Source organism: Carassius auratus, chromosome 34 (genome assembly GCF_003368295.1).
Source record: "Carassius auratus strain Wakin chromosome 34, ASM336829v1, whole genome shotgun sequence".
In the NCBI taxonomy this organism is placed as follows: Eukaryota; Metazoa; Chordata; class Actinopteri; order Cypriniformes; family Cyprinidae; genus Carassius; species Carassius auratus.
The window spans coordinates 21,308,494-21,332,595 of NC_039276.1; the positions used below are offsets into that span (position 1 = coordinate 21,308,494).

The 24,102-nt window shown below is 40.4% G+C and overlaps 1 protein-coding gene across 3 annotated transcripts in view; it reads left to right on the forward strand.

Moving 5' to 3' along the window:
• The window catches only part of kalrna (kalirin RhoGEF kinase a), a 197,368-nt gene that overhangs the window by 51,304 nt on the left and 121,962 nt on the right, over positions 1–24,102 (forward strand). For all 3 annotated transcript variants that reach the window (XM_026218614.1, XM_026218612.1, XM_026218613.1), the window contains exon 2: positions 19,698–19,772. In XM_026218614.1, the coding sequence (XP_026074399.1) occupies positions 19,698–19,772 (75 nt within the window). The remainder of the gene's footprint in view (positions 1–19,697; positions 19,773–24,102) is intronic.

Below are 24,102 nucleotides of genomic sequence, written 5' to 3' on the forward strand. Positions count from 1 at the left end.
GAATTTTCCACCATTTATGAGACAACACTTCCCCGCCATTGACAGAATTTCAGGCTTTCCATCCTGTGAAACACAATTTTATATGATAGGCCAAATTTAGACTAACAAAAAAAAGTTAAGCCTGGAATCCCTGCTTAATATTCCAGGTTCAATACAATAACTTGAGCCCTATCAACAGCGTTTTTGTTTGTGATAATTAATAAATGTTAACAAAAATGTAAATGTCAATTCTGCTTTTTAACACCTGAGATAGCCTAGTCTCACAGACTACTACTTTTAAAGCTTTTACGCTGTAACATTATGCCTGGGCATGCACACACCCTTACATCAGTGGCCATCTCTCTTTGTTCACCACTATATGATCTTAGCCTCAGAGTCAGGCTGCTCTCTGATCAGTGTCTGCTCTATGGGAGCCGCTCAGTCAACAGATGGGCGACAGACTGAGTTTCACAAAGAACACGTGTGCTGGAGGAAGAGTGTCACGACCGAGCCAGATCTTGATCTGAGAGTGGGACTGTCACAACGGGGTTAGATTTTGTATTAATGGAGCAGAGGACTGTTATTATTCAAAGCAGTGCCCTGACAATGATGACGCACACACACACACACACACACACACACACACACGCACGCACGCACACACACACACACACACACACAAAACAGCTCAAAGCCATGTTGTTCACTGCTGATTGATTTAGAGTAAACTTTATTTTACTGAAGCACAACAGTGAGTCTTGCGATATTTTGGAAATTACTGTTACTTCAAGTTTTCCATTACACAATCACTTAGTTATGATCATCAAATTTTCTAAGGATGTATGGACCAATGACTGCACTGCTTGATGAATTACCATGTTTTGTCATGTTCGACTAAGATCTATGAATAGATCGACCCATTGTGGATGGTTGCCAGGGTGTAACTATGTGATTACTGGTGTTCTGGATGTTTTTTTACTGCTGTCCAACAGTAAAATATTACTGACAAATTCTTTGAAATTAGGTGTACCGCAGATTGTATTGGCAAGCTTTTAATGTAAACTAAAATATAATTAATTTCTATTAAAACTAGTGTGTTATGTATTTTAATATATTTGCAGGTAAACAGTTGTATTGATAAACTTTCTGTTTAGTATATTTAAAATGTATAAAATGTAGATGTAATATTAATTACACTACAGTTAAAAATATTAACACACTACAGTTAAAATTTCTAATTATGTACTACATCAAAATAAGAGTACTTTTTTAAAGCACAACAAAAGAATATTGAAGCAATATAAACACATTAAAACAGATTATTTAGTCAAAGAAAAGAAATTTTTTTTTTTTACCTTGACATTATCACAAATTGCACTTTTTTTAAGAGGGCAGCAGGTGCAATGAATACCAGCTTTTCGCTTCGGAGCCGAGCGTTAGTATCGCTCTGCTCAACTGTGTCTGCTGTGAACTACGAGTTCAGCTTGCTCTCGGAAGCTTCGTGTGTTGGCGAGACGGCGCTTCAGCGCCGGTCGTTCCTGTGTCAAAAGGATTGCACACTTCAGGCTGCACTACCCCTGTCGTGTTGCAAACGGCCAATTCCCCTGTGCGCCTCAGCACTAAAAGAGCATTTCCTAAAGAGCAAATTTCTCTAAAAGAGCTTTACGGGTGCGTCTTTGTAAAGACGATGGATCGTCCTTATAAGGATGCCGTTTCATCCGTGCGTTTCTGGGTGCGGTCGTTACCTGGCAACGGGTGATGGTCACAATCGCTGCCTCACATGTCTGGGCGTCGAGCACGCTGAGGTGGCTTTCGTGGATGAGTCATGTTCTCACTGCGGGAATATGACCATCTCTGAGCTCCGAACCAGGCTCCGCTACAGGCTCCGCTTCAGGGGGGCAGAGTCCCATTGCCGCGGCCGCGATCTGGGGCTCGTTCTGGCGGCCGACAGACAAGAACCACTTCCGGCTGTAGCGCGGGTGGTTTGAGGGTCACAGTGGTGGCAAACCCCGCAGGGAACCAACCCTCTGGGGACCACCACTCCTCTTGCACCTCCGATCCAGTGGAGCAACCCACGGAACGCGCTGGGCCCTCTTCAAGGAACGTACCAGCGGTATCCAGTGGGATTCCCCCCGACCAGATGTTGATCTCAGCATCGGAGGGAGAGCTGTCAGATGACGACTCGGCTGCGCTACCACCTTCTGGGACAGTGACAAAGCCTGAGTTGGATCCCGAAGTTGCAGCTATGCTTTCCCGGGCCACCAAGAGGGTAGGGCTCGAGTGGAATCCCCCACCGCGTCCCGAATCCTCCCGGCTGGATGATTGGTTTCTCGGGGTGGCACGCGCTGGTTCTCAGCACCCCACCCCAGTGCCTTTCTTCCCGGAAGTGCATGATGAGCTCACAAAGTCGTGGACGGCCCGTGGCAAGTCTTGCTAGTAGCGCCATATTGGTCCACGCGGACCTGGTTCCCCGAACTACTGCTCCTTGTGACAGCCCCTCCTTGGCCAATTCCTCTGACGAAGGATCTACTGACTCAGAGATGGGGCACCATTTGGCACCAGTGTCCAGACCTTTGGAAATTCCATGTCTGGTCCCTGGACGGGACGCAGAGGTTCTAGGTGACCTACCCCAAGAGGTAGTGAACACCATCACTTCGCCGAGAGCACCGTCTACGAGACACGCTTACGCCTTGAAGTGGAACCTGTTCGTCGAGTGGTGTTCTTCTCGCCGAGAAGACCCCCGAAGATGCCGGATTGCGGTCGTGCTGTCCTTTCTGCAGCAAGGGCTGGAGCGAAGGTTGTCTCCCTCCACCCTCAAAGTCCAGGTTGCTGCTATTGCTGCGTAACATGACCCCATGAATGGGAAGTCTTTGGGTAAGCATGACCTCATCATCAGGTTCCTTAGAGAGGCCAGGAGGTTAAATCCATCCCGGCCCCCCTGTATACCCTTTTGGGACCTGTCTCTAGTGATTAAATCACTACAGCAGGGCCCATTCGAGCCTTTGCATTCAGTTGAGCTAACGTTTCTTTTATTGAAAACTCTGCTCCTGTTTGCACTGGCCTCCATCAAGAGGGTAGGGGACCTGCATGCATTTTTGGTCGACGATTCATGCCTAGAGTTCGGGCCGGCTGACTCCCAGGTAATCCTGAGGCCCCGGCCTGGCTATGTGCCCAAGGTTCCCACTACACCCTTCAAAGACCAAGTGGTGAACCTGCAAGCGCTGCCCCTGGAGGAGGCAGACCCAGCCCCGGCTTTGCTTTGTCCCGTCCGAGCGTTAAGGTGCTACGTAGACCGGACGCAAAGCTTCAGGACCTCAGACCAGCTCTTTGTCTGTTACGGAGGCTGGCAGAAGGGGAATGCCATCTCTAAGCAGAGGATGGCCCACTGGATTGTGGATGCCATAACCATGGCTTATCAGGCTCAGGATGTGCCCTGCCCATTCAGGTTGCGAGCTCACTCAACTAGAAGTGTTGCATCCTCCTGGGCGCTGGCTCGTGGTGCCTCACTGACAGATATTTGTAGAGCTGCGGGCTGGGCGACCCCTAACACGTTCGCTAGGTTCTATAGCCTTCCGGTGTCCTCCTGTGTTCTCACCTCAAACGGGTAGTGGAACTGAGAGGCCCCGGTTAGTGTCGGCTTGCTAAAACTGCTCCAGAGTGTCCGTACTGTAGACCCTGTTGAGATCCTCCATCACCCTAGGCAGCTGGACGCGGCGAAACGTCCGCCACCAGGCCTTCATGATGAATCTGTGAGAACCATGGAAGGCTGGGTTCCATATTGAGACCTAAGCGGTACTCGCATGTGTATAGTCCACGGTATAGCCTTCTTTTTCACATGGGTGTCTTTTGAATTCTATAACTTTTTTATGCATTTAGCAGATGGTTCTTTTCAAAGTGATTTACATTGCATTCATTTGTTCAGTTCATGCAGTCCCTGATCATTGAACTCATGGATTTTGGCATTAGCACTATGGTCTACTGTCTGAGCTACAGGAATATGCTTTGTTAAATGTTGTTGTGTAGTTGACTTGTCCAGCTAAGACTGGTTTGTATGCTCTCTAACAGTGGATGGCAGGTGTCTTCTGTTAGGGATGAATGCTTACAAGGTATGCAAGGTTTGCGAGGTTTCCTGTACACTTCCACTCATTAGTCATATGAAGTCTGTAAAGACTGTCAGCTAACTTCAATATCTCATACAAAATTGGAAAAACTTTCCAGATGGTTACAGTAATATAATCAGGATGACTGAGCATTTTCACTAATCATTACATCCTTATCACAACATAAATTATTTAGGAGTTTGACCTCTGGGCTGGCATTTTCTGACACAACTAACACATAATCCTCCTCCTCATCTTAATGTGGAAGACCACTGCTATATGGAGATCTCCATGGAGACTTCCAGTAATCCGTGAAGTGGGAGGAATTGATAAAAGAATGATTGACAGATTGTGAACGCTCCTCTGCCCTCTTACCAGATGATTGACACCAATGGCGAGGGGCGCAGTGGGTAAAACAGATTTTGTGAGGTGTGTGTGACATTTTTGATTTACACACACATGCACAGGCTCAATTAACCTTGCCCCATTTCCCAACTGAGATTTATCCTCTAGGGCAGTGAAGTTAAGTGTCGGTGTGGCTAAATACATGCTCTCTCTCCTTTAGAAAATGTTCTGCATGTGTCCTCTCCCTCTGCTTTAGGTCAAGGCCCATTAACTCCAAACAGCAAAGAGGCTTCAATATGACATAATAGCATTTCAGCTCAAGCCTCAATGTCAGCTATATTTAGAGAGCCCCATTAAACCTCTCACAGGTTTCAGTTCTCTTTTTTTTTTTTTTTTTTTTTTTTTTTTTTTTTGAAGATCTAAGACTTTTTCAATGTACACAAAAGGCCCTTTTCTCTCAAATATTGTTCTCAAATATGTCTAAATCTGTGTTAGTGAGCACTTCTCCTTTGCTGAGATAATCCGTCCACCTCACAGATGTGTCATATCAAGATGCTGATTAGACATCTTGATTATTGCACAGGTGTGCCTCAGGCTGGTCACAATAAAAGACCACTCTAAAATGTGCAGTTTTATCACACAGCACAAAGCCACAGATGTCAAATTTTGAGGGAGTGTGACGCATGCTGACTGCAGGAATATCCACCAGAGCTGCCCCTAAATTGAATGTTCATTTCTCTACCATAAGCCGTCTCCAAAAGCATTTCAGAGAATTTGCCAGTACATCCAGCCGGCCTCACAACTGCAGACCATGTGTAACATCACCAGCCCATGACCTCCACATCCAGCATCTTCACCTCCAAGACAGTCTGAGACCAGCCACCTGGACAACTGCTGCAACAATCGGTTTGCATAACCAAATAATTTCTGCACAAACTGTTAGAAACCATCTCAGGGAAGCTCATCTGCTTGCTCGTCGTCCTCATTGGGGTCTCAACCTGACTGCAGTTTGTCATCGTAACCGACTTGAGTGGGCAAATGCTCACATTCGATGGAGTCTGGTACATTGGAGGGGTGTTCTCTTCATGAATGAATCCCGGATTTCACTGTACAGGGCAGATGGCAGTGTGTATGGCGTTGTGTGGGTGAGCGGTTTGCTGATGTAAACATTGTGGATCGAGTAGCCCATGGTGGTGGTGGGGTTATGGTATGGGCAGGTAGTATATAATGGAGAACAAACACGGTGTATTTTACTGATGGCATTTTGAATGCACAGAGATACTGTGACGAGATCCTGAGACCCATTGTTGTGACATTCATCCATGACCATCACCTCTTGTTGCAGCATGATAATGCATGGCCCCATGTTGCAAGGATCTGTACACAATACCTGGAAGCTTAAAAACATCCCAGTTCTTGCATGGCCAGCATACTCAGCAGACATGTCACCCATTGAGCATGTTTGGGATGCTCTGGATGGGCGTATAGGCAATATCCATCAACTTTGCACAGCCATTGAAGAGTGGATGGATTATCTCAGCAGAGGAGAAGTGCTCACTGACACAGATTTAGTTGTGAACAATATTTGAGAGAAATGAAAACTTACACTGGAGATTCAAATGATGCATTCATATACTGTAAATATTCCATCCGTTCACCAAAACGTAATATATTCTCTAATTGTCATGTGAATATGTTGCTTCTGGGAGATTTTATGGTGTTTTCTGGTTGTAAGCATGTTCTGGATGGTTGCTAGAATACTACACAGAAAAAACTCTTTGGAAATACGCCTACATTCCTGCAAAACTAAAAAAGAGAAGAAAAAAAAACCTTATATGAATCTTTGCAGTTTCCAGTTGATGAACTCTAGAGGCAGTAAAACTCAGACAACTTTCATTTCAGATGGTTAATACTTTGGATTATAGCTGTTATCATATTGATTTGACCCCATTTAAGAGGTTTTTAGAACAAGCAATACGCAACAATCAAGGTCAAATGAGTGTAATGCATTGCCTCCCATGGCTTATTATTTCAGGAGTCTGTTTTGTGTCAGAGCTGTTGTGTTCTTGGCTGTACAGTGTTACTACCAAATGACTAATTACTTCCTCTTCACTCTTGGGGGTTTTCAACCTTTACCAAGGACATTAGCAGAGGGGCGGTTAATCTGATTTGTGTCCAATTAGTTTGCACGTGTGTAATTCCAGTAGTCAGCTTTTTTTTTATTAGCATGGCAATGGAAGAGATGAAATTTGTGATAGTGGCCTTGTGAGCTACTTGGCAGAATTCCAGAACTCCAGATCGGTAAACAGTTGTCATCCCCTTTTCCAGTATTAAATAAAATGCAAGTATATTTTTAATCAGTGTGTATCTAATGGTTTATCTAGGTGGGATTCGCTAAAAACTACTTGCATTGTTTTACTACAACATTAACTGTCACATTTCTGCTGTCTTGCTTCTTCAGCCTGATTTGATTCCCAGTTGGTGGATTTTTATATTTAAGGATTCATGGGTATGCAGTTAAGCAAAAAAAAAAAAAAAATACAAACACTCTTTGATTTCTTCAACAAAGGCATATATCATCAATTAATAGTAGGTCTCACAGTAGGTCGGTCCTGAAAGGCTGCAATAGAATCATTAAAAGCAATGTTCTTTATGGAGAAGATTAACGGGATTTTAATTCTAGAACCCAGCTGTTGTGTTTTGTATACTAAATTTTAGAAAAGTTTAGAAAGTTTTTAAATAGAATACAGAAGATTACACAATCTGGCATACTTAACTGGGACTGTATAGCATCACCAAACTACTGTTAGCCAAGTACTGTTAGCCCCTCGCTAAGTATGTTTTGGGACTTAGCTAGAGTGTAGTGAGAGGAACTTCAGAGCAGCCTACAAACATCATATATATATATATATATATATATATATATATATATATATATATATATATATATATATATATATATATATATATATATATATATATATATATATATATATATATATAGTAGTTCACCTTCAGTTGCTTGTCCCCATTGACTTGCATAGTGTTGTTGTTGTTGTTTTTTCAATGGGGACCAGCAACTGAAGGTGAACTGTCCCTTTAACATTTATCTACAATATAAGTGCTGTCATTTATGATCAGTTGAATGAATTGTCAGTCAGCATTTCTTAATGAATATTTGACACCTGGTAAAAGGGTAGTAGTGCAGTACAGGTAGATTGAGTAGATGTAGTGTGTGTGTGTGTTAAGCCTTAGAAATAGGGTAGCACAAATGAGTGGTGACAGTGACTCTGCGAATAACGAGCGTTCCCCTCGAGACTGATTATCACTTGGGATATCACGTTCCAGCAGGTAGCTTAACATCCGCTCCTCACCAGCAGGAAAAACTAATGAAGAGCGATCCGACATTAGCATAGCATTCCATCTACTGTTGACAGTCCTTTTTGTATAGCTAGAGCATTCGCATGGGAATCCCAATGTATTCTGAGTGTTACTCCAGGACACACTGGAGCTGTTCATGACAGATCAGAAAAACTGTGGATGTTCCCTGAAATTATTCCTGGAATATCTGATTTTCTGTTGTGTAGAAGCTCTATGTTTGGGTGAACTTCAGTCCTACATAATGCTGTCACTAAAAATGAAGATGGCATGGTATGCTGGACATTTACCATGCTATTGTTTAAAATACCATGGAGTATCATGTACTGTAAATAGCATGGTACATCAAATGGTATTCATATAGTACCATGGTACAGTATACTGTACTATGATACCGCCTTTGTACTTTTGAAAGGAACTTGTAGCAGGCAATATATTAATATATTTTAGCTTGAAGTCATGATATCATCTGAAGATCTGAGGGGAATATCGGATGTCTTGTTTTGGGGTTTTGGTGCAACAGCTGCAGTGAACTCATTTATTTTTCCTGTATTTCCTCCTGAGTGCGAAAGATTCTCTAAAGCACAGGAGAATACACATGTTTGGCTAGTTCATTGACTGTTCTTAGTGTGTTTACACCCTGTGGTAACATCAGTCCCAGGTGGTCGGATCAGAAGTGGTCAGCAGAGACAGATTACATTTTTCACCTGGTGTTAACACACATCTCAATTGCATATCATGTGACCACTTGAAAATCAGTGTTCTAGGGGTTTTATGTTGATGTCAGGCATACAGAAGATCTGTGGTGTTTTGTAGATGCATGGCCTTGGGAAAAAGAATTGTGCACTGACTGTGTAGTGTACTTCAAATCTTAAATAAGTGAACTTTTTAATAATGTGAAACATTTAAAAATGAAAGGTTTTCCATTAAAGTGCATTTTAAGTCAATGCATTTTAATAATCTTTTGTCATGCTTTAAAGAGTTTATTTTGATGTGTTGACTAACATACTAAAACACATGTACTTGATTATAATTTTTACCACAGTGATTTTTCCTATACTGCATTTAGTTAATTCATTTAAATGTACTAAATATGAGCTTCATCAGTGCCAACATGTAACTACAAATATATTTCAATAGAAATGTAATTTAAAATAACCAAAAATGTTCAGTACATTTGACGGAACACTTTTAAAATATATAAAGCATATATAAAATAAAAGTAATTATGAAATTACATCCTTAGCCCTTCTAAAGAGGGTAAAAATATATATATATATATAAACCTCTATTGATCAACTAATTGCATATATTGTGATTTTAAACTACAATGAATTTTAATTTAATCACAGTTAAAGTGTGAGAATCCATCACTTTAAGTTTGAACTTAAGTTATGAATCCTGCCATGCAGTAAACAGGGACGGAATCACAGAATCCAGTCATGAAAATGGAATTATGCGGAATGTTTGTAAACTAAAAGTAGGTCACACTTAATGAGGCATTACACTTTTGAGGGGATGTCCGATCTTAATGGTTAGAGAGTTTGGCTTCTAACCCTAGGGTTGTAGGTTTGAGTCTCGGGCTGGCAATACCTTGACTGAGGTGTCCTTGAGCAAGGCACTGAACCCCCAACTGCTCCCCGGGTGCTGCAGCATAAATGATGAACACTGCTCCAGGTGTGTGTTTATGGTGTGTATGTGTGTGTGTGTGTGTGTGTGTGTGTTCACTGCTGTGTGTGTGATTTTGGACGGGTTAAATGCAGAGCATGTATTCTGAGTATGGGTATGTTTTAATTGTTGGCTATATGTCACTTCACTTCGCTTAAATCAAATTGTGATGCAGTATAGACTAGTACCTGACTAGTTGAATATTAAGATGAAAAAAGACTATTTAGATATGAATCTTGCATGTTTTGCACATTTCAGTGTGGCTGAAAGGATACATGGTTTTGTTTATAACTTACTGAAGTGCGCGTGACAATTGCTTTTTTAATTTCAGCCTCTGCTCTTCCACTATATGACAACTTGAACACATGAATTCATCTCCAGCTGCTCTGAGAGTTACTAAATTTGAGAAAAAAGAAACTGAGGTCTTCACAGCAACCCATCAAAATAAAAGTTTGGTTGAATTTGTAGAAATTGTGACAGAAATATATTTCTGTACAGAATGTGCATCTCAATGATGATGACAGAAATAATAATAATAATAAAATTATTATTAAACATTTGAAAGAGTATTCACAATTTTTTTCTTCCATGTTTTAATTTTAACAGTAAACCTTGTACAGCTATTTGTTTGCCAAAATAAATGTTAATTTTATTTGATTATAAATTAAATTAATGTTTTATGCCTTGATTTATTTCATGTATTTTTGTTAAACTTTTAATAATTTGTTAAAACTACATTTCCTATTGCTTCTAAGACTTTATACTTGTTTTATAATGTCTCTCATTGATTATTAAAACTGACATTTTGTTTGACAAAATTAATTTAATTTAATTTGATTATAAAATAAATGTATGTTTTATGGCTTCATTTGATTACCAAAAAATAAAAATAAAAATGTTTTTCTTAAACTGGTAATAAATTGTTATTAAATTGTACAAGTGTCATGATTTTAATGAATCAAACATGTTCTAAATTACTGATTACTTAAATGTATTTAAACATTAAAATGGAATAAATAAATAAAAATAATAGATTTCATATGAGCTTATTAAGCATATTATTTCGTAACAATTACTTTTACAATTACAAGATTTTTAGCTAAGATTTATTCAAACTTCTATCAAAATTTGAATGTGCAGCTGATCATAGATTTTGGAAACAGAGCTTCTTTTCTGTTAAATTTTGTGTTTACAAATTTGTAAAGGAATAAATACAAGTCAAGCTCTATACTTTAGCCTTAAATCTCTAATCCTTTTAAGTCTACCTCAGCAATCTGTAACTGTTGGCTAACTGTATTTTGGATGGATTGCATGTAGAAAGGAAACACGGCTGTAGACGAAACATGAAAAGATCCAGCTGGAGATGTTGTGATCAAAACAATCAGAGAATTGACTGATTATTAATGAAAAGCATATGGATTTCTCTCTCATTCATATAATAGCTTGCAGACTCGTGGGTATCCCTTTGAAGTTCACATACAATATATGCTTATGTCATGTATAAATAGTTTCCTGTCGATCTAAACGGTATTTCTCATGGCCATAAAGGCTTTTTCACTGCAAATCAAGATTGAATAAAGTCGTCATATCAAAGCCAGTGCAGCGCTGTACATCTTTTCCCTCATTAATTAGTAATTAACTGCGGTTTTCATGCCGGAAGGAGAGTGGTGTATGCACTGTGTGTATGTGTGTGTGTGTTCTGGCATAAAGACAAGAGTGTAACTGTGATGTTTTTGTCCTTACTCAGTCTAAATTTTATCTGCATTATGATGAGTGCATTTACAAACAAACACACACCTATTAGTGCTGTTAGTAGATATACAGGAGTTAATGTAGCTTTGTTTAACTGAAATTTAATGTGCCTGTAATGAGGAACTCAATGTGGTGTGCATAAATTATTCAACTGTATTAAATTATCTTTTGTGATCTCATTAGTATTCCAATATGGTAACATTAATATTCATAGGTTTCTGTACGTGTACATGTTTAACGCTTGGCTAGAGATTTATATGTACACTATCATCTTATATACAACTTTAAAAATTCAACCTGTGTACAAGCTTATAATACTTCAATTTATCAGGCATCAACTGAGAAACTTTGTGTGAGAAGTGTATTTATTTATTTAGTTTATTTAACTTTATTTATTTATTTATTTAGACACATTTCACACCCTTGTAAAATAGTACACTTTAATGTACAAAAATAAATGAATAAATTAAATTACAAATGAAATAAAGTATGTATGGAAATACTACATTTTAAAAGAATATACTGAAGTGCGAATGAAATGGAGTGTTTTTGGACGCTCAATTACATGTTAATGTGATTAAGTAAAAATCCATTTAGCTGCATTTCAGAGTGATTTTTGACCCACTTAAATATGACTTACTTAAGCACATCTTTATATGTAATTCATAATTACTTCTAATGTCTTGTAAATGTAAAGTGTGCAACCGTTTGGCAATTTGTATGTCAAGTATTTCAATATATTTGTAATTGCACATTTGTATTAATTATGTTGCAGCTTAGCACTTTTTAAAAATATATTACCATTAACTACAATTCAAATGGTACCACTTATTATACTTCTTTAAAACATGACAAAGGATTATTAAAACAATTATTTGAAATGTATTTTAAAGTAAAATGCTTAATTTGGAGATTATTAAAGTAAAATGTTTAAGTTTGACATATTTAAAAGTGAACAGTGTATGGATTTTAAGAAACATAGTCACTACATAGTACACTGCAAGTGCACATTCAATTCAGTTAAGCACACTTCTTTTAGAGTATAAAGTACATAATTTGATTATTTATTATGAATCAGCATCTTTAAAATTTTCGAAATGTGTGTAAGACCTGCACCGTGCTGTACTTAAATATCTCCACACAGTAGTGTAAGTATGTTCGAGTGTCTTTTTGTGTTTATCTGTTTATAGATGCACGCTCTGTTGTAATCCGAGTCACAGATTGATTATCAATTTCTCTCCATGTGCTGTTATGTCATAGACCTGGGTCAGACTTCATACAACACACACATGCACACATGCACACACACACAAACACACGCACACACACACAGACACGCACGCACACACACACACACACACACACACACACACACACACACACACGCACACACACACACACACACACACACACACACAGTTTCATAGCCTTCTTCCTATGGAACCAAAAGAGTCTCAATAAAGATAAATGCACACACTACATTCACATATGCACACACAGGATTCATACATGCACACACATGATTCATAAATACACACACAGGATACACAAATGTGCACAAAATTTACAAATGCACACACAAAATTTAAAAAGCACAGAAGATTCACAAATGCATACAAAATTCAGAAATGCACACAGAATTCAGAAATACACACATAATTCAGAAATGCAAACAACATTTACAAATGCACTCAAGATTCACAAATGCACAGAACAAGATTCAGAAATGTATTTCTGATGCACACACACATATATCTTGATTTACAAACTGCTTGCGGTCTGTGAACTTCACTGCATTTGTGTGTGAATTTTGAGACTCCTCTGACTTGGCTTGACACACAAATGCATGGAATGATCAGCAACCAATCAGATGTCTCCCTTCTTTTAGCCAATCACAAGAACGCACTCCACATGGTTGTTTACTTATAAGCCAATCACATGAACACTTTCACACAGCCTATTTATGAAATTGTATGGAAATACAGATGTTTAGATTACAATTCAGGTTTATTTTTTATTATTTTTTACAAAATATAAATTTAAAAATGTCTCAATACATATAGCCCAGACTGTGACTGCAGAAAAAAAGTTAACCATGGATTCATACATTTGCAATAGGCAATTATTTCATTTTATCAAGTAAAAAAAAATTACACCTTTTTGAATATTTTAAGTATATCTAAATATTATTTTGGATGCAATATAGAAGTCACTTTAATTATAATATTCGGTCCCTACATGAAGAGAGAGTCAGTGGTCCGCTGAGAGAGGAAAGTGACTCTCCGGCTGCGCAAAGTGAGTTGCCGCTGCGTGAGGAAAGGGAATCGTTCGCTCAACTTCACTGGGTGAGGAAAGTGAATCGTTCGCTGAGGAAAGTGAGTCGCTCGCTGCGTGACTCGTGAGGAAAGGGAGTCGTTCGCTGCATGAGGAAAGTGAGTCATTCGCTGCGTGAGGAAAGTGAGTCGTTCGCTGATTGAGGAAAGTGAGTTGTTCGCTGAGGAAAGTGAGTCGTTCGCTGATTGGCTTACAAGTAAACAATCCCCCACGTGGGGTGCATTCTTGTGATTGGCTCAAACAAGGGAGATATCTGATTGGTTGCAGATCATTCCCTGTTTAAAAAAAGGCATTTGTGTGTGGAGCCAAGTCAGAGGAGTCTCAAAATTCACACACAAATGCAGTGAAGTTCACAGACCGCAAGCAGTTTGTAAATCAAGATATATGTGTGTGTGCATCAGAAATACATTTCTGAATCTTGTCCTGTGCATTTGTGAATCTTGAGTGCATTTGTAAATGTTGTTTGCATTTCTGAATTGTGTGTGCATTTCTGAATTTTGTGTGCATTTCTGAATTTTGTAAGCATTTGTGAATCTTCTGTGCTTTTTACATTTTGTGTGTGCATTTGTGAATTGTGTGCGCATTTGTGTATCCTGTGTGTGTATTTATGAATCATGTGTGTGCATGTATGAATCCTATGTGTGCATATGTGAATGTAGTGTGTGCATTTATCTTTATTGATACTCTTTTGGCTCCATATCTTCCAGCCATAATCTTTGTACACTCAATATGTTTTGAGCTCCTGATTGGTCCGTGTTAATTACGCACCTATCAGAGAGACCGATTATGAATGATGATGTCAGAGAGAGACAGATGGTTTGTGCATATACTGTATGTGTGTATGCTGGTGGTGTCACATATATGTATGGAGATACAGATGTGGCATGCCGTCTGCCTCTCTCTTCAGCAGAAAGACAGGTATTTACACAGCTCACATACACTTGTTTATCTGCTCTCTTCTCTGTGTTTGGACATGTGTGCCCTGTCTCTGTTCTCTGTTGTATTTAGTTAGATTGTATTTAGTTGGTGCTGAGAGTATATATACTATATATACAGTATATATTTGTGTGTGTGTGTGTGTGTGTGTGTTTGTGTGTGTGTGTGTGTGTGTGTGTGTGTGTGTGTGTGTGTGTGTCAGTATACACAGTGGGACCTAAAATGCATTGAAAACTTGAGCAATTTTTAAACCATCAAAAAGTAGATTTACAGATGTCATGGTCTCTATTAAAGCTATCAAAGCAGTCAGGCTTTATTTATTTATTTGATTTAGTCATTCATTTGTTTTTTGCGAAGACTTTACTATGACAAAAACAGCAATTTACTTTTATTAAAATAGTATCTAAAATCAAAAAGGGTGTAAACTATGCAAACATAATAGACAAGTAAATGCATATAGTGTATTGGATGGTTTAGTTAGTTTATTCATGTGGATGTGATGTGTGGTTTGACATTCTGCATGTATAATATGTGTAATGCTGGTGTATTGGGTTCATTGTGGGGTCTTTTTCAGTGACATTAGTGGGGTTTGGTCGCTGCGGGTCATATTGGCAGTCCTGGTGGCACATTGATTCCCTTCTCAGCTTCTAATTAGCAGTGTGACATGCATTCTCTATCAATACTTCATGGACTTTTCTGTGTTTTTGCATGTGAAGGGTGAGGGAATGTCATGAGGTTTTAGTTAGAAAATTGTCCAAGAGAAAAACAAGATATAATGTTTGTAATAGAAGGCTAAATGTTGAATGTGAGATGGTGTGCTAACTGTTGCTGACATGCATATGGTGCTTAGAGTGTGTGTGTCCTGCCAAATGTTGAAAATATTAAAACATAGAAGTGTTTTTTTTTTTTTTACTTACACATTTGTAATGATGTTTTAAATCAATGACTAAATGCAACATTGAATAACACAATATAGTCAAAATAATAGTCAAGTCCTTTAGTATGTTAGTCAACAAATCATCGAAATAAGTTTATTCTTTAATATAATTTAAAATTAAGCTGTATGCTAAGATTGCTCTGAAGATCAGTGTTTAAATATGTGTGTGTTGTAATTCTGGTCTGTCTTGTAACGAATGTTTCAGCTGTACTAGAGTCACGCTGGAGAAAGCAGGCCAAAGCTTCTTTTGATGGGATGAGTTTGACCTGGTTTCTTTGTGGATGTGTTGCTGGGGGTTACGGTGTCCTTGACAACAGAGACAGGGTCCGGGAAGATTTCTGTGTTACTACTGTTTTATTTTAGTATTTATGAGAAGTTTGCTGTCATTGTTGACTCATTATCTCATAGTAACAAATACCTAGATTTCAGTGAGGACAAATCTCAAGACGGTTTGGTCATTGCGCACTAGATCTTCTTACACTGCTATAATTCATACATGCCGCAAGTGCACAGATTTACTGAACACAGACAAGATCCAAAGCTTAAAACAAAAACACACAGCCACCCAACATCCCGTATCTTCTCAACAATACATGTACACAATACAGTGTACATCAGGTACATTATAAACAAAATTTGTATATAAAACAAAGATTATCAGAGTACATTTTACACTAAAATACTAGTGTATTTGTCTGTCTACTTCAACATAATCCAATGCCATTTCTTTGTAATTAATTCTCAAATTTATTAGCAAATGGTTTCTTGTCCATATTATTTTTCAGTGTCATTAAAATCCTTCAGAGCTGCAGTCTGTTCATAAAGTTGATCATAAAACTGTGACAGAGAGCTCATTTGTTTGTGTTGCCTTCAGTTCTGTAGACGGCCCTAAAGAAATGCTCTTTCTTCACGATACATGCTGAAAACACTGATGACAGTGAATGCTTGATGCAGCCTGCTAACATTCATTCAGCACTTGCCAGCTGTCTCTTAACAAAGGATCAAACTATGCAGTCTGTTAAATAGCTGAAAATTAGGCCCTATTCAAGACACAAAGCCAGATGATGTCACATTCACTTGATTTGCTTTTTATATAATGAAGTCTTCAAACTTCTCTGCAGGGTCTGAGCTGTTACATGCAGTAGGGTCCTGTATTAAACTTCTCTGAGCACATTTTCAACTAATTTAATTATGCATTCGGTTTACTTTTCAGTGTACTAGAGACTAAAGTGAAAAGGGAATGAAGAAGTGTTTATTTCCATTGATGTCAGGAAGAGCTACAGAAAAGACAACCCAACTCAAATATTTGTTGGATAGTTGTATTTGTTGTTGAGAAAAAGTGATTTGTACAGTATGGGTGATGCACTGAAACACTTATTCCCAGCTCCTTGGCAAAGATGTGATGCTTGAGATGCTGAACTGGCTTGTGTCATGTTACAGTGCTGTCAGATTTGCAAACAAATTTTGTTTTTTAAGCCATTTTTTACCAAGATTTGTTTGAAACTATTCATCAACTGTTTGTGAATTTCTTGAATGCAATGGATAATGTGGTTGAGAGGTAAAACTTTGAAATGGGTTTCAGTGTGACATGGTCTAGAGAACATGCTAAAATACACATAAAATGCCATGCAGGCACACGGGGGACAATGATTCACTAATATGAATTTCCATGTGTAATTAAAGATTACGTTAAGCTTTATTGACATAATTTCAATCACCACATAAAGGTTGAACATATAGTATTTAAAAAGTATAACCAAAGCAATATACAGAGTTGCATCATATTTCTATGCTAATGGTGTGATCATATTACAAAGTTCTGCTTACACAGAGAAAAATCCAGCCACTGAAATTATGTCAGTATACTTTAAAAGGTATCCCAAAACTCAAAAGGACAATTTAGGCAAATGTAAAGCTCAAATAGCACATCTTTACTAAATAATTGATGCAAAATACAAGCAGCGTGTTTGTGCTTTTAAAATCCTACTTCCTTTTTAAGAGCTTATTTCTGTAAAGATGATCAAAATTAAAGTCAGGTCCTAGTTATTTTTGTGATAATGGACAATTTACTACAAAAACATGTTGTGGATTTTAACTTATGGGCTTAATTTATGTTGGACCTGCACACACTATATAGAGCAGAAGATGAATACGGTTTAAGGGTGTTCATTAAGCTTCATCAACACCACGGAACAAGGTGAGAAACATGCACAAGAGATTATTGATGCTCCTCGAAACGTTCATATTACTGAGGCGCTGTGAAAATATCAATGTCTTGCTCTGAGGGCGAGGGGTACAGTGCACTTCCCCTATGCCCTTCATCAATTCTCCAGTCGCCTTCAAGCTGGACAGACAGTTTAAGAACTAATGCAGGTGTTTGTGTGAGCTGAGCGCAGCTGATGTTGCCTCTCATATTAATGGGACTGGAGATAGAGCAGCCTGAGCTGTCTTTCTGTAATCCAAGCCATTAAATTTCTGCCCAATTATTGTTCCTCATTTCTCAGTCCATCCCTCACTCTGTGCCTCCGGTGTTTCTCCTTATTTTCTAATTTACTCTTTCATCCCACCTCTCAAACACCACTCATCCTGTTATTGGAGGTACAGAGAGTACAGATGTCTTTTCTAATGACTCCCACCTGATTTAACAAGCATTTTCCACAATCAGGGGCCATGTTCTAAAGTATAGTAGTGTTAAAGTAATGTATAAAGTCATGTGCATGAAAAAATTATTTTGCAATTTCAATGCAGTTTTCCACACCTTACGTTTAAAATTTGGATTTACCTTTCAATTTATTTGATCAAATAATGAGCCAAGAAAGATATGTTAAAGAGAGCATTATGTAATAACTCGAGTGTTGTGGCTTTTTGTCCATGTATATTAGTCCTGCCCTTAAACATGTCTTTAAACTCTTTTATTGTGATTCATACCCAAGTGCTCCACATTGTGCAGTGCTGTACCAGGTGAGCTACAGAGCAAGTTTACTATGTCAGAAAAGCCATATATCGAGCTGGATATGTTATGCAAACATCAAAATGTATAAGTTTGAAACCATGCACTATGGTGGAATTGTTCTGAGGTCATAACATGGTATTGTGCAGAGAACTGTGTGGAAATTAGTCAATATCAGTTAATAATCTTCCTATAGTATTTTACTGCCACTCCCTGTTGAAGAAACAGCATATCTTGGTTATGTATGTTTTGAAGCTGGGATGCTGCAATGGTTTTAAAAGCTGAAGCAACTCTTGTATTATCATGTTACTCTCTGAACCTCTGTAATGCAGTCATTCATTAGCAGAGTCGCTTGTGTGTCTTTAATGCAAAGAATCAGCAGCATTGATCCACTCCTGTAAAATAGAAAGGAGTACAGTACTGAGGAGACATCTCACTTCAGATGGCTTCATCCAGTGTTTATGGAGTGTTTATGATGAATCTTATCATCTCTCTCTCTGAGGACTGCTTTATGATAGTAAGATTAAAAAGTACAGACTGAGAGGAGGTGGTGAGGGTCATGATAAAATCCCTTAGAATCCCCTTAGAGGGAAAAAAGACCACTGTTTGTTGTATATTTTATAATGGCTTTATATTTAACAGGCTGTTTAACAGCTGTTTCACAACATAGCTGTTACTATATTTAGTATTTTTGCATGGCTGGAACACTTAATTGACCAATCAACATTCAGAATCAGAGCTATACATACTTAATGCAGTTTTGGTTGCTTCTCAATCAAAAGGCAGTATCCTATTAGGGCCACATAACGTAGGTTGTCTCAGTCAGAAGGATCCTTGTAAGGCAGCGTTCATTTTGCGTTCTTCATTGCCTGCTTTGAAGGCTGCATCAAGCATATCCTTGGTGTTCTCCAATCACCCACAATCCTGTGCACACATTCCAATTCACAAAAAAAAAAAAAAAAAAGAAAGAAAAAGGCAGCACTCAATTGGCAATGATTTAATCATGTAATGCAAGACAAAAAAATAATTTCTTCCATTTTACTAATAACATAATTCTAAACCGTCCATGATGCAAACTACTGGGAGACCACTAATGGTTATCCTTCAATGTATTACTTTATTAGAAAGTCAATTAATATGAAGTGATTTTTATATAAATAATAAAAAAATAACAAATAAATAACAACAAATAAATTGTGAAACCTTAATGACGTAGCTATGTGGACTTTGTGTGTATTTCCTGTTTAACATTGAAATGCAATGAGTGATAATGAGACTACAAATGAAAATAATCTCACTTTTCTTCTTTGATTCACAGGGTCTTTCAGAAGTGAAGGAATTAAAGCAGCTGATGTCCTTCTTGTGTTGAGAGAAAAAATTGCATTTGTATCAGGTGAGTGTGAAATGTGTGTGATGTTTTGAGCATGTCATTCTGTTGTTATTTACTCACACATTTTGAAAATGAATGATGGTTGACACTGGGCCTTCCTCATTTGGCTCTGGTGTTGATGGTACATCCAGCTACAGTGCGTCCAGATATGATATAATCTGTTATAAACTGATGCTGATGTGATGGGACTTGTGTTAATCTTGTAAAATTTGAGATAAATCAGCCATCAAATGCCTAATACAGTCACTATCTGTCCATCCACAGTAGAATTTGAATGCCTCATACTTAAAGGGGTCATATGATGCGATTTAAATTTTTCCTTTCTCTTTGGAGTGTTACAAGCTCTTGGTGCATAAAGAAGATCTGTAAAATTGCAAAGACTAAAGTTTCAAATTCAAGACATATTCTTTATAAAAGAGTCAACCACGCCCTCCTAAAACAGCAAATTTTAACACGCCCCCACGTCTATGTCACTGTGTGGGAAGATTTGCATTACGCCTCCCAAATGTTCTTGCAAATAAAGAAGGCATAACTTTGATTCTCGCTGTAGTATTGTTGCCACTGCCGCCATGCCGTGGAGACGCTGTGTGTTTCGTTGTGAAAGCAAAACTACTTTGTTTGGCCTTCCAAAAGAGGACACATCTAGAAATCAGTGGTTAAGTTGTATTTAAAACACTGTTCCAAAACATTTCGACCGAAATATTCAGACATGTGCAGCACATTTTACGGAGGACTAGGACTGTTTCCTGTTTTTTTTTGTTATTTCTCTGATCACAAATGCATGGTTTTATGGTTAAAATATACATACATAAAAACACAGTATAACTCATTACAATGAGCAATTATGTCCCCACTGGATGCAACCAATGCCTCATTTGTGATGGGTTTTTGTTTTGTAACATTTCCATAACACACTGAGGAATTCTGTCAATCACAACAAACTGACATGACATACAGCCAAGTATGGTGACCCATACTCAGAATTCGTTCTCTGCATTTAACCCATCCAAAGTGCACATACACAGCAGTGAACACACACACACGGAGCAGTGGGCAGCCATTTATGCTGCGCTGCCCAGGGAGCAGTTGGGGGTTTGGTGACTTGCTCAAAGGCAAAGTCGTTGTATTGCCAGCCCAAGACTCAAACCCACAACCTTAGGGTTAGAAGTCATATACTCTCTAACCACTAGGCCACGACTTCATGACTCCTGATTGATAAATTAGCAATCAGAGCATACCTCGCTTTTCAGAATGATGAGCTTTGTCAAAATCGCTGCGTTTCAGAAAGGCGGGGCATAGAGGAGAAACAATAATGTACAGTATGTGGAAAATAATGTGTTCCCTTTCGATACTTTTCTCATACTGCGTCTGGGGGAAAAGCTCCTTTTTTCCTCGATATTGAAGCCTTTTCAATAACGCAGTGCAACTGCACTGCCATTGGTTTAACCTGTAAACTTTTTTAAACCAATGACAGCACTGCGTAGCTGCGCGAGCCTGTGGCGATGCAGCACCAAAGCCCGCCAAAATGGGCGGGGCAAATGGCTATATAAGAATGCAATCGCCAGAAGAAATCAGATCTCATTCCTTCAGCGACGACTTCACTTCGCTGGATCTTTGCTGAACGCCTTCGCCTGGAACGAGCTTGCCGTCGAAGAGGCACCGCAGCGGACCAGCTGAGCCCTGCAGTGCCGGCATTCTCGCAGACAGCCGCTCTTAGCGCCGATCTCGGGCTACCCGCTTCCCGCTTCCGGCCGCTTCTCAGCGATCTCCTGCCGCCATCCGGCGATCACAAAAGAGCTTTTTCCAGCGGTTTTCACCGCTCTAAAAGAGCGTTTCTAACGCCGTTTTAACGGCGACGGCCATGCCGCGCCACAGCTGTGGCACATGCAGAGCCCCTCTGCATGATGATGACGGCCATGGTGAGTGTGTTTTCTGCCTGGGTAAACCCCACGCTGAGGCTGTACTCACTGAGACCTCATGCTGCTTTTGTGAGAGCATGAGTCTCGCCTCTCTGCGCTCCCGGAACACTTTCTTTAATGAAACACCAGGCGCCAGAGCTGGGATGGATGCCGAGCTTCTCCTATCCTCTCCAAGGCTGTTGAGGAACTCCATCTGGAGTGGGCCCCCCCTGAAGAGCCGACACACAGCAGGCTGGACGAGTGGTACCTGCCAGGACGCCGCCAGGCCCCCTGCCAGTGTTCTGACCCATCTTCCCTGAGGTTCATGATGAGCTGAAAATTCGTGGCGCGCCCCCTACTCGGCCTGTCTACACACTTCCTCTGCAGCTCTCAGCTCAGTAGACGGCGCTCAGGAGAAGGGCTATGAGCAATTGGACGAGGCCATGGCTGCTCACCTCTGCCCCCCTTCTGTGGGCCAAGCCACTTCAGAACTACACACCATGGCCATATTGCAAGTGTTTCAGGCAAAGCTTCTCCGTTCCCTGGATGAGTCTAGCCCTAGACCTGAACCTGCTTTTCGTGACCTCCGCAGCACAACAGATTTGGCCCTGCACATCCATGAAAGCCACGGGCCAGGCCATCGGACGATCCATGGCCAACCTGGTTGCGCTGGAGCGCCACCTCTGTCTCAACCTAACAGAGATTAAGGAGAGAGGCAAAGTGGCCTTTCTCGATGCCCTAGTCTCTCCATCTTGTCTCTTTGGGCCAGCCGTAGAAGGGTTTACAGAGCGCTTCAGCAGCACAGAAGTCGTCCCAGGCCATGCGACACTTCCTGCCCAAGCGCTCCACCTCTGCCCCGAGTCGCCCCAGGACTGCACCGACTCAGCACCAGAGCAAACCTGTCCCTTCTACCCCCCAGGCGGCGACCCCATAAGGAGCAGTACCCAGCTCACCCCACTAGGCACGCTAAACTGCCTAGATGTCAGGGCACTGGGCAAAGGATTGTGCTGGACCCGACGCCCTCTAAATTCAAACTCAAGACGATTCTTGAGATTCGCGTTCGAGGGTGTGGCTTACCAATATACAGTCCTTCCCTTTGGGCTGTCTCTAGTTCCCCGCACTTTCAAGAAGTGCATGAACGAGGCGCTTCCCCCTCTGAGACAGATGGGAATCCGCATTCTGAACTATCTCGACGACTGGCTCATTCTAGCCCAGTCACGAACTGATCTAGACCACAACGGATCCATGCTCCTGAGCCACTTAGAGTGCCTAGGACTCAGGGTCAATTTCGCCAAGAGCTCACTGCTCCCCAGCCAACGTATTACATTCCTGGGAGCAGTTTTCGACTCAGTCAATATGAGGGTGGTTATATCACCAGAGCGCGCCCTGGTACTTCAGCAGCTCATGGCCTCCGTCAGGAACAAAGCCTGTTTCCCTCTGAAGTTCTTTCAGAGGATGCTAGGGCTGATGGCTTCTGCCTCCCCAGTTTTACAGCTCGGCCTCCTACGAATGCGGCCCCTGCAATACTGGCTGAAACTCCGGGTCCCGCCTCATGCTTGGCGGCATGGCCGCTTTCGCATCAAGGTCAACCAGGCCTGTCTAGCAGCCCTGGAGCCTTGGATGAACCCTGTTTGGTTCAGACGTGGAGTACCCCTACAGGCGGTTTCCAGAAGGACGGTGCTCTCAACAGATGCGTCCAACCTGGGTTGGGGTGCTCTGTGCGAGGGCAGACCAGAAATGGTCAGTCTTCGTTGACTGGTGCTAAGCACAAAACGAAGAACCTGTTGAGTGTGACGTATCTCCGATACTGTCATTTCTCCAAGAGCGTCTAGACAATGGTCTCACCCCTTCCACACTCGAAGGTCTAACGCTCAAAACCGCTCTGCTACTTGCTCTAGCATCGGTCAAGCATGCTGGCGATTTGCAGGCCCTCTCGGTGAGCCCTGCATGTCTTGAGTTTGGGCCCAATGACTCAAAGGTCATTTTAAAACCCAGGCATAGCTACATCCCTAAAGTGCTCTTGATGCCATTCAGAGAACTGCTCCGTTGTCAGGTGAGCAAGAGCTGGATTTACTCTGCCCACTGAAGGCTTTGAGGATAAAAATTGAGCGGTCACAGCCGTTCAGGCAATCTGACCAGCTTTTTGTCTGCTTTGGTGGCCGCACCAAGGGGTCTTCGGTCTCAAAGCAACGCCTCTCGCGTTGGATAGTTGAAGCTATCGCTCTATGTTACTCCTCTATGGGCCTTGAGTTCCCCATAGGAGTAAGAGCCCACTCTACTAGAGGGATGGCCTCTTCATGGGCCTGGTCTAGTGGTGTCTCTACTGCTTATATAGCCATTCGCCCCACCAATTTTAGCGGGCTTTGGCGCGCTGCATCGCCACAGGCTTGCGTAGCTACTCAACGCTGTCATTGGTTTAAAAAAGTTTACAGACC